Source organism: Purpureocillium lilacinum, assembly GCF_023168085.1.
Source record: "Purpureocillium lilacinum CBS 284.36 DNA, scaffold_2, whole genome shotgun sequence".
NCBI lineage: Eukaryota > Fungi > Ascomycota > Sordariomycetes > Hypocreales > Ophiocordycipitaceae > Purpureocillium > Purpureocillium lilacinum.
This window is the reverse complement of record NW_027072112.1, coordinates 2,558,336-2,571,826: the sequence shown is the minus strand read 5'-3', so window position 1 is coordinate 2,571,826 and position 13,491 is coordinate 2,558,336. Positions and strand designations below refer to the sequence as shown.

General features: G+C 59.8%; 5 protein-coding genes across 5 annotated transcripts; 3 read left to right on the top strand and 2 right to left on the bottom strand.

Moving 5' to 3' along the window:
• Positions 1 to 40: 40 nt before the first annotated feature.
• On the bottom strand, positions 41 to 1,042 carry PLICBS_002555 (uncharacterized protein; the record flags this gene model as incomplete). Its single annotated transcript, XM_018322245.2, has 1 exon — positions 41 to 1,042. One exon carries the CDS (start codon positions 1,040 to 1,042, stop codon positions 41 to 43), a length of 1,002 nt encoding a protein of 333 aa, XP_018179725.2.
• Positions 1,043 to 3,769: 2,727 nt separating this feature from the next.
• PLICBS_002554 (uncharacterized protein) lies at positions 3,770 to 4,126 on the top strand (the record flags this gene model as incomplete). Its single annotated transcript, XM_018322244.2, has 1 exon — positions 3,770 to 4,126. One exon carries the CDS (start codon positions 3,770 to 3,772, stop codon positions 4,124 to 4,126), a length of 357 nt encoding a protein of 118 aa, XP_018179724.2.
• Positions 4,127 to 4,670: 544 nt separating this feature from the next.
• PLICBS_002553 (uncharacterized protein) lies at positions 4,671 to 6,935 on the top strand (the record flags this gene model as incomplete). The annotated part of the gene is made up of 8 exons (XM_065600043.1): positions 4,671 to 4,750; positions 4,807 to 5,434; positions 5,566 to 5,632; positions 5,684 to 5,930; positions 5,991 to 6,093; positions 6,149 to 6,255; positions 6,309 to 6,403; positions 6,550 to 6,935. 8 exons carry the CDS (start codon positions 4,671 to 4,673, stop codon positions 6,933 to 6,935), a joined length of 1,713 nt encoding a protein of 570 aa, XP_065456115.1.
• A 242-nt stretch (positions 6,936 to 7,177) lies between these two features.
• PLICBS_002552 (uncharacterized protein) lies at positions 7,178 to 8,691 on the bottom strand (the record flags this gene model as incomplete). The annotated part of the gene is made up of 2 exons (XM_018322242.2): positions 7,178 to 7,694; positions 7,748 to 8,691. The coding sequence occupies 2 exons, from the start codon at positions 8,689 to 8,691 to the stop codon at positions 7,178 to 7,180; spliced, it is 1,461 nt and encodes a 486-aa protein (XP_018179722.2).
• A 3,297-nt stretch (positions 8,692 to 11,988) lies between these two features.
• Positions 11,989 to 12,805, top strand: PLICBS_002551 (uncharacterized protein; the record flags this gene model as incomplete). Its single annotated transcript, XM_018322241.2, has 2 exons — positions 11,989 to 12,226; positions 12,288 to 12,805. The coding sequence occupies 2 exons, from the start codon at positions 11,989 to 11,991 to the stop codon at positions 12,803 to 12,805; spliced, it is 756 nt and encodes a 251-aa protein (XP_018179721.2).
• Positions 12,806 to 13,491: the final 686 nt, after the last annotated feature.

The window sequence follows — 13,491 nt, the reverse complement described above, 5'->3', positions numbered from 1 at the left end:
TCCGAGAACACGATCAAAGGACGTCTTCCAATTTCACATCTCAGTCCTCCCAGATAGTTTCCAGGTCAATGTCGCCCCGTCGCTCGGCACCGCAAACGCTCCATCGCTTGCGCTTGTCTCTCGAGCCGTAGCTCATGGTCCGCCCGCGAACAGGGACATCCGAATTGTTACTGCCGCCGCCGTTGCGCCCCTTGGACGAGGACGAGTCGGATGAATCGCTGCCTTCGGCGGCATCCGCGGCTGCCTTCAACTGTGCCATCCTCTCAGCTTCCAACGCGGCTTCCTCTGCGTCCGGCGAGTCGGGGATGGTCTCCAGACTGGATATACTGGGGCTCCTTGACCGTGCGGATGTCGGCGTCGAAGGTACAGACGAGAATCCCCCACCATATGGCGCGAATGCATCGTATGCACGGAATGATGACGCGGAAGAATTGGACGAGGGCGTGGAGGGCAAAACGGAGAGGGAACTGGTACTCGGCGGAGCAAAGCTGCGCAGTGGCGACGCCGGGCGCAGGCGGTTCACGGTGTTGAAGGAAGTGCCCAGGATCGGAGAGGTGCTTCTCTCGCCGGGCGTGGACCGCCGATCCGGTTCCAGGACCGAGGTCCGGACCGGAGACGTCGGCGGGAATGCCTCGTCGACAGGCTTCCGCGGCGTGCGAACGCGACTAGGGGATCCCGATGGGCTAGCGGGCCGCAGCTGCGGCGAGTAGAGGATGCGGCCAGATCCGCTGACGCCTGGCATGGACTGCGTGCGCGACATGGGCACGGCGAGGCTAGCGACTGATTTTGAACGGCCGTGAGAACCAGAGAGCGGAGAGGCGGTCCGAGGGCGATACGGAAGCGAGGCGACGGTCGCGGTGCTCCATGAAGACGCGCTGGGCGAAGAGGGACACGGGTCCGTGCTGCGGCGCACGGTTGGTGGCTTCCGGGTCGCGTCGAGGTCGAGCCTTGGGATGGGGGCGTTTGCATTGCCGAGGCGCAGTGAAGGGACCGGTGAGGACTTGAACTCCTCCATTCGCTCCGTCTCAGGAACGGGTTCCATGGCGCCGGGTGTGCGCTGCGACGGGCATGTAGTGGTGGTGAGTGCGCGCGCGTGTGCGTGTGTATGAGCGAGAATGAGCAGCACTGGCAGGGAGGACGGCTAAGCGTCACGGTCGAATTGAAGAAGAGCAGTGCAGTCCGTCCCGCGGACGGGAAGGTTGACGTGACGAGGACCCGGCAGGTAGAAGAGGAGGCGGCAAGTGGTGCTTCAGGTGTCGCAGAATGGCCCGCCGTGTGCCGCCAAGCGGTTCTGGAACAGGGTGTCTCGAGGCACGTCGATTCGTCGCAGTAGCAGGGGCACCGGAACGGATGGGCCGTCAGCTACAGCCGGGTGGCCTGGACCGGGGCAGAATCTGGGGTCGCGACGCTCGGGGCGGTTCTGGTGCGGTCGAGGCTGCTGCGACTCTGTGCACGCCGACCGAGATGTGAGTGTGAGGCGAAGCGAGTGAGGCAAACAGAGAGAGCGAAAGAGGGGTCCGGAACGGCCGTGAGGAGCACGCAGAGGTCGAGTAAATAAAGGATGCAGCGGATGAGCGGGCGAGAGTGAAAAATAGGTGTGAGTTGGTGAGACAATAAACTCTGGTCGCTCGAGTCAGACGGCCGGTGCCTGCATTCCAGACGATCCAGCCCAGCTGTCGCGGCGCCCGGCGGGGAGAGCGCAGTGCATGCAGCGGGCGGGCAAGCGCAGAAAACAAACACGGCGGTTTGTTGCTTCTTTGTTGAGCACGGACGGGCGACGCGGGTGCTGTTGCTGGCGGTGGCGCTGGTGCTGATGCCGACTCGATGTTTCCCCTGCACAAGTTATGGACGCAACACCGCGGCGGACAGCGGTGATGGTTTGTTTTGCGGGCACTCGGTACTATTGGGGACGAGGCGCCACATACACCGCCTGCGCCGTCGCCGTCGATGGAACCCCAGCAGGTCCCGTCGCTGTCTCGCAGCCGCCCAGACACGGGAGGGCGCGGAGCGTCTTTGTCGCGGCGTCGAGCGTCGAGTGTCGGGCGAGGAACAAAGGGCGAGAGGCGCCCTTTGCGTTTGATTGCCAAAGCCGTCGATGTCGTCGATGTCGTTGCCGATGGGCACAAGGGCGAGAGGGGCGATTGAGGAGACGGCCGAAAGGCGCGGGCGGGACGCCTTTATCAGCGGTGGAGGTGACGAGGCAAGTGGAGGTGGAGAGAAAGAGTGAGAGAGTGAGAGGGTGGCGGGCGGGCGTGCAGGAGGAACCCACCTGGTGCTGTCTCGTTGATGATGGATGGATGGATGTTGGAGACTTCAAATGCACCTGTGCTGGCTGCCGGCCAGTGGAGAGCGCAGGGCCTGTCGAATCTGTCTCTGTCCGTGCAGGCGCTGCAGGGAGCGGGCACTCACCAACCTCGTGCGCTGTAACCGTCCGGTCCTCGTCCCTTGAATCTGAGCGACCAGTGAGCGCTGAAGCCCTGGTGGCCAAGCGCCGATCCCGCGACAGCTCCCTCTGGCAGGCGCATTGACGGGAACCCTCAAAGGGACAGGCCCCCCGGCGGATCTGCCTGGGCGGCCCCAAGGACCCCCCAAGGACCCCAAGCCCGCCGGCACCAGTGGAGGCGGGGACCCTCTCAGAACCCTTGATACCTTACCTCGGCGCCCTCTGCATTGGGGCTCCACTGGGCATTGGCCAGGGCGGGGGCCGGCACTGTGGCAGTTGGGCGTGACACTGGCAGTGGCAGCAGCCGTCCCCACTACGAGCGCCGTCGGGTGCTGCAACGGCGCAGGCGACCCTGTGATCCACTGGAGCAGCGACGGCGGGGGGCCCGCCATGCCCGCCCGCCTCCCGCGCTCCAAACTTGGAACCTGGAAGCCTCCCTCATCACTGGAGCAAGTCACTGCTCCACCCACCACCACCCCGGCTTTCACTGCCCTCCCGCCCAATCAATCGCAGCCCATGCTCGTCACCTCCAACCTCGATCCGGCCACTCACCATCGTCGGCGCCTCGCTCGTGCCTCACTCACCACCCGTCACCTGCTCCCCTTTGTCTTGGGGGCTCGTCACAGTCCCTCCAATGCCCTATCTAGGAGAGTCGCGCGCCCAACAATCAGTCGTCCTAGCTCGGCGCGACTGATTTCAGCAAACAAAAGTCGCTCATTCTTGCGCGGGCCGCGTTGCGATTCATTCGGTTTGGACATGACTCTATGGCATTCACAGTCCTCCGCCTCGTCCGTCTTAGTGCACTGACTAGAAACTCACTTGATTCACTCACTCACACAGATAGCCGCTCTCATGGGCGGGGCGATGGGTTCCCATCTTATTCTTCCTAGTCCCTCAGCGGTCACGATTCACTTGATTCACGCGCAGTGAGATATCGCTCTCACCTGTGATAGAAACTGCTACTAGAGCCATCTCCGGGCGAAGCTTGTGTGTACCAGGCGTCGCCCTCATGTACGACGAAAGTCACTACTTCAATCGTAGCTGGCAGAGCTCATCTCCGTCCTCGCCGTCCTCGCCAAGTCTCATCCCACACCGGCGACGGCTCTCAATGCCTCACCACATCACAGCCTTCGAAAAACAGACGGACTCACTCTCAATGTTCAGAATACCCTCTCCAGCCTCTATAAAGGTAGCCGGCAACAGCTTGGATATGCCTTCTTGCCAGCTCATCATCGTACACCATTACTCCGGTTCACTCACGACATCACGACACTCCCTGCCATTCTATTATACCAATCGTAGAATCCCACGACGTAGATTTCCAAAATGATGTCCAAAAACCCCTTTGACGTCTTCAAGCATGACCCCACCGAGGATAACCTCCGAGAGTGTTTCCGCCAGGGTGGTCGCGTAAACCAATTTGACGATGAGTACGAGCAGTACGCCGTTGAGTTTGCCGTTCTTCAGCACTACAACGCTCGGTCTGACGGCGATGCTGCCGCGATGGACTTGTGGAGGTCCATGGTGGCCGTGTTCATGGAGCATAATGCCATCGTCGAATGGTGCTCAGAAGATGAGAGCACGCTCAATGTGTCGGAAACTGACAGGCTTTGGACCCGCCAGATCGTCCACTCTGAGCTCAACGTCTTGGGATACGGCCCGACGTTTGCAGGGCAATTTTAACGTCAGGGAACAAGTCGCTGCCATGCATTGTAGATCGCGAGGTATCGCAGCTTAGTTTCAGCGTGCGAAGTTAACGAGTCTCCATCCTGTTCGTGATTTGCTCACGAGTTTACGGTGTGCGCTTTCAGTATATGACGCCAGGGTATTAGCCAGTATCTGGGTGAAATGACAAGCAAACAAGGGACGACGTTGATCCGAGTTTCGCAGTGCGGGCTCACCATCGCTCCTCCTATCGACGTTCCAGGTTACAGTGACTCGACTCCCTGTGTTCTCTCCGTAGCTGTGCAGCCACGGCAGCCGCCCTGTTCGGCCACCGGAAAACTATATCAGTGACTCTGAACTCTTGCGCCCAGTGGAGTTCTTCTTTCATCTTCTTTCCCTTCCCTCCCTTCAGCAACCTCCTCTGCCTCCCATCTCCGGTTCACCACTAGCCATCACTTCCCCTCTCACGAGAGTTCGTGCACAGGCTTCACTCTTGACCCAGGTCTCCGCTCACGAGCCAACGTAGCGTCACGTGTTTCTATACCCATCTCACCGGTTCATCATGGCCACGTTATCTGACCTCTCAGGTCTCCTTCATGCCATAGAGGATTCCATCATCGTTGGAATCGACTTTGGAACCACGTAAGCCGCGACGCCGACATTAGTTTCCTAAGCCTTTCTAACCTGCTTCGTGACAGCTACTCTGGAGTCGCCTGGACCGACTCTGGGGACTGCGAGAACATTCGCATCGTCTCAAACTGGTCCACAAGCATGAGAAACTGCTCCAACACAGAAAAGGTACCAACGGCCTTGCGCCACGATGAGAACGGCAATGTCACTGGATGGGGTTACGGCGTGCCGCCGCGCTCGCAGAGTGTTCGCTGGTTCAAGCTACTGCTTCTGGAGGAGAAGGACGTCCCGAAACATGTTCGCTGTTCCACCCAATTCCGAGCGGCCCGCGAGTATCAGTTCGATCATAAACTGGATCCTGTCGACATGGCGGCTTCGTTTCTGAAGCATCTCTGGGAGCACAGCCTGAATCTCATCACCCGAGAGCTTGGCAAAGAATTGGTGGACAAATCGAGGTTTCACATCGTCATCACGGTTCCAGCCATGTGGCCACTCTACGCTCACGGCCGTATGAGACAGGCTGCTCAGAAGGCTGGTTTACTGGCAGAACATCAAGGTAGAGAAACGCGTCTGAATCTGGTCTCGGAGCCAGAGGCTGCGGCGCTGGCGATCGTCTCTAGCCTCTGCAAAAAGTCGACAGTCAAGGCAAGTAGCATCCGGAGGGGGAGAAAGGGCCCGCTCATTCACTACGAGAGCGTCGGCTAACATATTGTCCAGGTTGGAGATACGCTGGTCGTTTGTGACGCGGGAGGGGGAACAGCGGTACCAAGCCTCCAGACCTGGCCCATTCTGTCGCCGCGAGCAAGACTGATCATCGCCAATTATAGGACCTCATCAGCTACGTTATTGAGAGCGTCGTCCCATTTGAGGTGAAGGAGTGCGTCAAAGGCGCAGGTACGTGCATGTCGTGAGAACTTCATCAAGCCTTATCTGATCTCGGCTCAGGAGATTTGTGCGGAGGTGTTTTCCTCGACGAGGAATTCCTCAAGTTGGTCGAGAGGAAGGTCGGCCGCGTGATTTTCGGGAAATTCAACCACCACGTGAAGAGAAAGTTCCTCAACGACAATTGGGAGCACAGCATCAAGCCCCAATTCAATGGCAAACAAGCCACCTGGACGGTTGAGGATCTTCCTGCCGTGTGCCAGGCCCCCGGCCGAGGTCAAAAGCGTATCAGAGAATTAGAATTCAGCTCGTGAGTGCCTTCTTGTAGCTGTTACTCCCCGATGACTCCCTACTGATTCGATCAACAAAGGTCCGACATCTCGTCGGTGTTCGACAGTGTTGTGAGCAAGATTGAGGAGCTCGTGATGCAGCAGCTGGCGGCCATCCAAGCCAAGTACCAGAAGCCGGCAAAGGTAAGCCGTCAATGTGCAGAAGGGACAAGTCTTGGACAGCCACTTACTTTATCAGTATGTCGTGCTTGTGGGTGGATTTGGTCGCAGCCCCTATCTGCATGACCGGCTGCGCGAAGCGGTTCCAACCTCAACCGAGATTCACCAGCCAACGGGACATGGGCCGTGAGTCGAGATCTCTTGATGATTTTACTCGGCTTACTGACCGAGCTTTTCAGGTGGACCGCTATATGCCAGGGCGCAGTCATGTACGGTCGCACCGTCCGCAATCTGCTGCGCCCGCCGCCAGTGGCTGTGAAAGCACGAGTAGCTCGTGCCAGCTACGGCTTGCGCCTGATTGTGACATGGGACGGCGCCAAACATCTGGCTCGGGACAAATGTTTCGACAAACACTTGCTCGAATGGCGAGCAGATAACCAAATGGAATGGTGTGTTGTGGAGGTACCTGACAATGCCCAGGACAATCGCTCAAGAAGAAGCTGCTGATGGTATTCCAGGGACAAGATCTTAACGAAACTACAACCTTCAAAAGTGGATATTTCAGAACTTTTGACTTTACTCTGAAAGGGAAAAAATTGGACCTCCAGAGGAGCACGTTTTACTTTACGATGGCAAAGCCACCACCGACTCGACACGACGACTGCGTCAAGAGCCTCTGCACCGTCTCATGGAACGAGCCAATATCGATCAACACCCTTCCCACCGAGACAAACAAGATTGGAATTTCCTATCACGTTCTCAGATATGAGATCGAGATGAGATGCGCTGGAGGCATCGCCGAGTTTGCAGTCATCTACCAGGGAAAGCGCGTCGCCAGCCACAGCGTGCAGGTTGAGTACCAATGAATGGCTTCGACGGGGGCATCCGCGCGCATGGAAGGCGCGCACGAGGTTCACTGACGAACCAAAGTCTGGGAGTTAGGAAACATTCGGGAGGTGAACGTGGCAAGGGTCGGCAGATTTCTGCAACTGGCGGCAGCATGGCACCCTTTCAGGACACAAAACGGCGTCTGGCACAGGTAGCAGAGCAATAGAGATCATTTGCGTCTAAGAGTCAGCCTAGTGTCGTGATCATCATAGTCATTACATCAGGCATTCTCAGCCTTGACGTCTTCCTGCCGTATGGGCAACTCCCCTAGCAGCTTTTCAGAGCCCGCCTTGCTTGCGTCCACCACCCCATTGGTGCCGTTACTGCTCCCTCTATGACGGTACACCTGCACGGTATTGTCCTGGCCAGCGCTCACCATCGTTTCGCCGTGCACGTCCACCCAGAAACAAATGCCCTTGTGGCCCGGCACACGCTGTAGTATATCCTTGCTCTTGACGTCCCATAGGACAATGTCGCCGTCCTCGCTGGCCGACGCAATGAAGGGCTCACCGTCGAGCACGGCGAAGCAGCCGCCGATGGCAAACTTCTCGTTGCGATGGCCCTGGTACGTCTTCTTGACGGTGCCCGCCACGTAGTCCCATAGGCGTATGCAGTTGTCCAGGTTAAAGGCCAAGACAAAGCGGCCATTGGGAGAGAAGCAGACATTCGTTACGGCGGGATTGTCCTCGTGGACAAGGGTACGCAGGCACTGGCCTGTAGATGTGTCCCAAACCCGGCTGTAGTTCGTTAATATCGGGACGCACGGCAATTTTGCAGATCGAGAACATACATCAAACCATCCGTTGAGCAACTGACGACCAGTGTCCCGTCGCGACAAAAGTCGATGCCGCTCACAGGGTCGCTATGAGCAGGCAAGCTCCTCATAAGTCGCCCGGCCCGCACATCCCAGAGAAACACTGCTTCGTCATAAGATCCACTGGCCAGAATGTTGCCCTTTGGTGAGAACGCAAGGCAGTGAATATAGTTGTGGTGGCCTCGCAGGGCGGCAATCTCCTGGCCTGCCCTCGACTTGCGCGTCGTCGTTTTGGGCCGGCCGGTTACGCGATCCCACAGCCGAATGGCCTTGTCGTCGGAGCCGCTGGCAAGAGTATTGCTATCGGGAGTCCAAGCGAGGCAGCTGACTCCCGCCATGTGTCCAACAAGAGTGTCCATGTGCGCGCCGGTCGCGGCATCCCAGATCTTGAGCGTCGCGTCTGCGGACGCCGAGGCGATGAACCGGCCATTGGGCGATATCCGCACTTGGGAGACAGGTTTCGTGTGGCCATGTAGAACGAGCCTAGGCCGGTAGTCGGGTCGAAGGGGCTCGTGAGGAGGCGTTGGCGCTTGTCGCGGCCTCGGAGAGTAGGATTCGGAGCGGGTGCGGTCTGAGGTGCTGGGAGAGGGAGAGCGGCGGCGGGAATGGGATCTGGTGCGCGACTGCGGCGCGGATTCTGAGCGCGTCCGAGAGCTGGAGCTGGACCGCGACCTAGAGCGCCGCCGCGAGCGGGAGCGGGAGGGTGACGGCGACCGCGAGGGGCGTTGACGCGACGAGGGATACTCGTTGCCGTTGGTTGCTTCGTTGTCCGTCGAGCTTCGTCTGCGGATTATGGGGTGGCCGCGTCTCGGCGCGTCGCCATCCGGCGAGCCCGAACGCCGCGAGGTGTCATCGTCTGTCCTCCTGCGCTTGAGGGGAGGCGTCGCAGCCGCCAGCTCGTCACGGCTGTCGATGTCCATGACTGGATTAGGGTCGTTGAACCACGAGGCTGAGAGAGGAGCGAGGGATGGAGGTTCGCGCGAGGCTGCTGGGTAGAATTATTATGGGTCCCGTAGCGACGCGCCATTGGCTGGGGGCGAAAGTGGGTGTTAATGTCCAACCGCTGAAGTTGAGTTAACACAAAATGGCAGGAAATGTCCCTGACGCGCTTTCCAGAATTCAAGCAGGTCAACTTGGGTGGGGCTGACCACTGTGGCGCAAGCTGCGGCTGGCAGCTGCCACTCATTCGTGGAAGGTGTCGAGCTCAATCTACAGAAACGGCACGGGCTCGACAGCGGGCGGCCAATGGCTGCTCCGGCGCAGAGTGTCGCGAGACAATGCAGCGCCGCTGCATCTTGGGCTGGGACTCGGATATCGACAGGCGGCGTATCAAGACGCTTCACTTGCACCACAGCACTTCAGCCGGCCCTCGTGGTCTTGGCTCGCCGGTCGTCTCTCAGCCCCGGCACATGAGCTCGGACAACTGCCGTGGCTGCAGCGAGGCGCTGTTGTCCATGCACGTCTGCCCAGCTTTGGAGGGCAATGCGCCAAGTCGAGCACGCTTACGCGCGCAAAGTCAATAGTCGAAGCCATCGCGGCGCACCCGCCTCGGGTGTGGCATCTGCCGCGAGGCTGGCTATGTATAGGCCGCCGGGAGCTGAGGAGATGTTGACCCTTGTGGGCAACCACGTTGCCTTGCCTTGTGATGTCTTAGATCATGCCGTCGACGGATCAGACCTTCGAATCCAAGGGTGACACGATCCTAGATCCTTGCGGGAATGTGCTCTCGCATGGAGGAAAAACCAACACGCCGTGTCACTGACAAGTCGTACCAAGCTCCACAAGCTCCAGGGTGGGTTATGAGTCGAGATTGGCTTTGCTCCGGCCATTGCCACATGAATTCTCCAACCCGCCAGGAGTGCGAATGCTGGACCGGAGGTGGCAACGGTATCCTTGCTCGGAAGCACGAAGGGTTTGCCTTTGCCAACTGCGTGACCGAGGACAGAGCTCGCCATCTACAGGCACGATTAGGGATACAAGCGTGACTGCATAGCAGTATTGCGTGCCCACGTGTTGCCGAACCTCGATCAAACTCTGAGCGTTTGTTCCCCTGCAAGACACGATTGACAGGGCCCGGGCCTGCCCTGCCGCCACTGGGCTGCCCGCCGGCGCGGCAGACGGTCCGTTCTCGATGTAGAAAAGACGGGCAGCAAACGGCATGCCCGTGCTGAACGACGTGGGCCCAACTGCGGACATGTTTGCTGTTGGCACGGGCGGCCAAGAGCAAGGGAGCGTTAGGCGGGTGTGACTAGTAAACCGATGGATGCGATGATGGCGGGGCGGTCTGGGCCGGATTTGCAGAGGTTCCATTTCCATGGCTTGGTAGGGCTGGTCGCGCGCGTCGTCCTTTGTTACGTCCGCCGTATTGCCTTCAGGCCAGTAGCACCGCAAGAAACGGTTCCAGCGCGAGTGCCCGACGATAACTCGTTTGGCCCCCGTGCTGGAGTTTGCTGCCATTACGGGGGTCGCTAGACCGGGGTGTCGGATCCAAGCGCTGGAGTCACGGGGCGACGGCGGCAGATCGGGACTGTCCACGACGGGACAGGCTGTTTGCATGGTCACATCGTGGCTCCTGGGCTTCATGCGCCGTCCTCGCGCCGTCTCGCACAGAACCGGCGCTCCCGTTCAGTGGACGAGTGGCAAGAGTGGGCGGGCGCAAACAATGGATGGACGGATGGCGCCAAAACGGGGAGCGCAATCTGCCTTGCCCACATCAGGACCACGGGAGAGGGTGGGCGACGATGCTGGCACCGCCCGACGGGTTTCGTGGCTAATCAAGCGCGCGTGCGGCTGATGCCCGGGCTGCGTCGACACTTGCAGATTGCGCTCTTTCTGGAGCGTCTGACGACAGAATGGCGGTTTTCCGTGGCGTCGAGTGACGCTGCACCATTCGCGCGTTCGTGTCGCGGCCCCTGGTTGATGGCTGGCAGCGCTGGGCCCTTTATATTAGCTCTGCTGGGGGGAATGGGGTGTTTATTTTCGGTGCCGCTGGTGGCTGGTGGCATCATGACCAGTACCCAGACACGAAGCAGGAGGGCCCGCCGAAGGGAGTGTTGCAAAAGTGAACCTTTTCCCCTGTGCCTTGCACTCGCCTCTCGAAGAAAATTCCCCTGTGAGATCCAGGGATTGTGCTGTTCGGGCACTGCGCGATCTGGTTTAGTCGGGGTGGGAGGGTCGCGCCATGGATGCAGGTGGTGTCGGCGGCCAACTTCCAGGGCACTGGCTGCCGCAGTCAAGCCTGATGCATTCACCCATTGAGCCCGTCCGGGCAGACTCCAGACCAGGCCCCGAGTCAGCCGCCGGCAATGGCCACGGCCACCCAGCAGCAAGCAGCCAGCAGCACAGCACCGCGCCGCGCCTGCTGCGGGCTGGGCCTTTTGGGCTGGGCCGGGCTGGAGAGCTGGGATGCTGGGCTGGCTAAAGGAAAGGAAGCTGGCGCGGTGCGGGACCTCGCATCCTGCACTAATTGGCCGTCGCAGCGCCAGAGGAAGGCTCGGCCGGGCGCATCCAGCCCATCACCAATCGCGGGCCCCAATTCCTGCAGAAGCAATTTGCTTTTCCCCTGGCGGGACCCCACACGGCCACGCTCTCGATCCCGTCATCAGCAGGCACACATCCCAGAATGGCAAGCTAGGCCCCGGCGCTGCAGGACCACGCCTGCCTGTGACTGGCTTGAGTGCACTCTGGGAAGGAGCAGGGGCCAAATGCCATCGGTACGTACCTGCTCCGCCCACCTGCTCGCACGACGCCGCCGACACCCGCGCCGCAGCACTTGTCTCCACTTCCCACTTCGACGATGGGCAAGCGCGTTCGTCCAGATGGCAGCATGCCTGCCCTGGCCCGCCCAGTTTCCCAGTGCCCGAGTGCCCGGCGGTGGATGGATGGATGCTGGGGACGTGGGAGACGGGATGGAGATGGGGGGTGGGCTTACGGGCAGGGACTGAAGGCAAGGCAGGCAGGCAGGCTTGGCTCGGTCCTTCCCCTCTCGTCGACGGTACTTCTTCCGCCAGACCACCACCTCGAGCCGTGCGGCTCTTTTCTCTCTTTCCTCCCCTTCCCTCCCACCCATCCAGACAGACTCTCTTGTGTCGTTCATTCTTTAAACAAAGGCTCCTCGCCGACCACACTCTTTTGTACAACGCCCAAGTCACTCTTTACCTGTCACCAACTTACAGTTCAAGCCGCTACTCACCAGCAGCATACCTTTCACAGTCACGATGCGCTTCACTCTTACTGCTCTCGTGGCCCTGGCCGCCACTGCCTTCGCGCAGAACCCGGACTTCAACCCCGTCACCAAGCCCCTCAAGGACGAGGTTCTCACCGCCGGCTCGACCTACACCATCGAGTGGCAGCCCCCGGTTCGCACTGCCGCCAAGTACGCCGACGCCATCGTCAACATTCGTCTCATCGGCGGCGCTACTCAGGAGACTCAGGTGCCCCTCGACACCATCGCCAGTCAGTTCTATCAATCCCCTATGCTGCAAGTGTTTGAAACGTGCGACTGACCTTTTCGCAGCTGGTGTCAAGAACTCGGCTCTCCGTTATGAGTGGAAGATCAGCTCTGCTCTCGGTGACAAGGCTGTGTACGGCCTTGTCATCGAGGTTGCCAGCGACACCACGGTGTTCCAGTACTCCAACCGGTTCCACATCAAGGGCAATGGCAAGACGACCGGCAGCGCCACTGGCAGCGCAACTGGCACCGCTTCCGCCACCCTGACCACGTCGCACGGCACCAAGACGATCACGCTGTCCTCGAGCCCTGTGCCCACGTCGACCACGACCACGCACGCTCAGCACAACACCACCACGTCTACCACTATCCGCAAGACCACCAGCTCGGTGCCCAGCAACTCGACGACTCTCACCACCAAGCCTGCCAGCTCGACTGGCCCCGTTGTCATCACCAGCACCGCCATCGTCAACCCGTCCAAGACGACGGGCGCCACGGTTGTCCCCACTGCCGGTGCCTCGCTGGTTGGCGCTGGCTCCCTCAGCGTCGTTGCTGGTGTCTTCGTCGCCCTTATGGCCATGTAAGGTTCTCTTTTGGTCAGATGTTGGGCAGGTTTTTGCTCTGATTTACTCTTCACGACGGAATAATCTTCAGCGCGTTTGGGAGCCTGGCTCTGGGGCGCTCCGGTGAAGGGCCGCCTCGAGGCATTGCCCAAGTCATCGCACACGGTTTGCTCAGGGGAATGGGTTGGAAAAGGCTCCGGATTGTACTACTAGACTTGATGTTGGACAGGCGCGCTGCCCTCCTTCCCGTAACCCGGGCTCTCCTTGCGACGCCGACACTGCAGTGCGGCGTCACCAGTAATAGAGGGCCACGGCCCATGCTACTTGAGTGACGAATACAGCTCTCACGTTATCACGAAGACAATATCGGGTTGGCCCTTTGGTGAGGAGTACGTTTGGTGTTTATTTTGAGGGCTTGCTGTTCGGTATGAAACATGGGACATCGACGCGCGTTGGAATGTGAGACAGGGCGGGGCCAAGTCGAGACCTCGACATCTCAGCCATCATGTAAGACAAGAATGTCGCGCAGCCGGACCTTTGGCGTGGCGCATCCACGACGGCGGGACCGGAAGCTACGGTGAATTCTCCGCGGATTGCCACCCGCCGTGTCCGGCTCGTGTCGAGTGGTGTCGCGACGTCACGACACGAGGGTTCGCCACGGCCAAGTCGAGGGAGCGGCCATGACTATACGCGCCGGCAAGACTGAG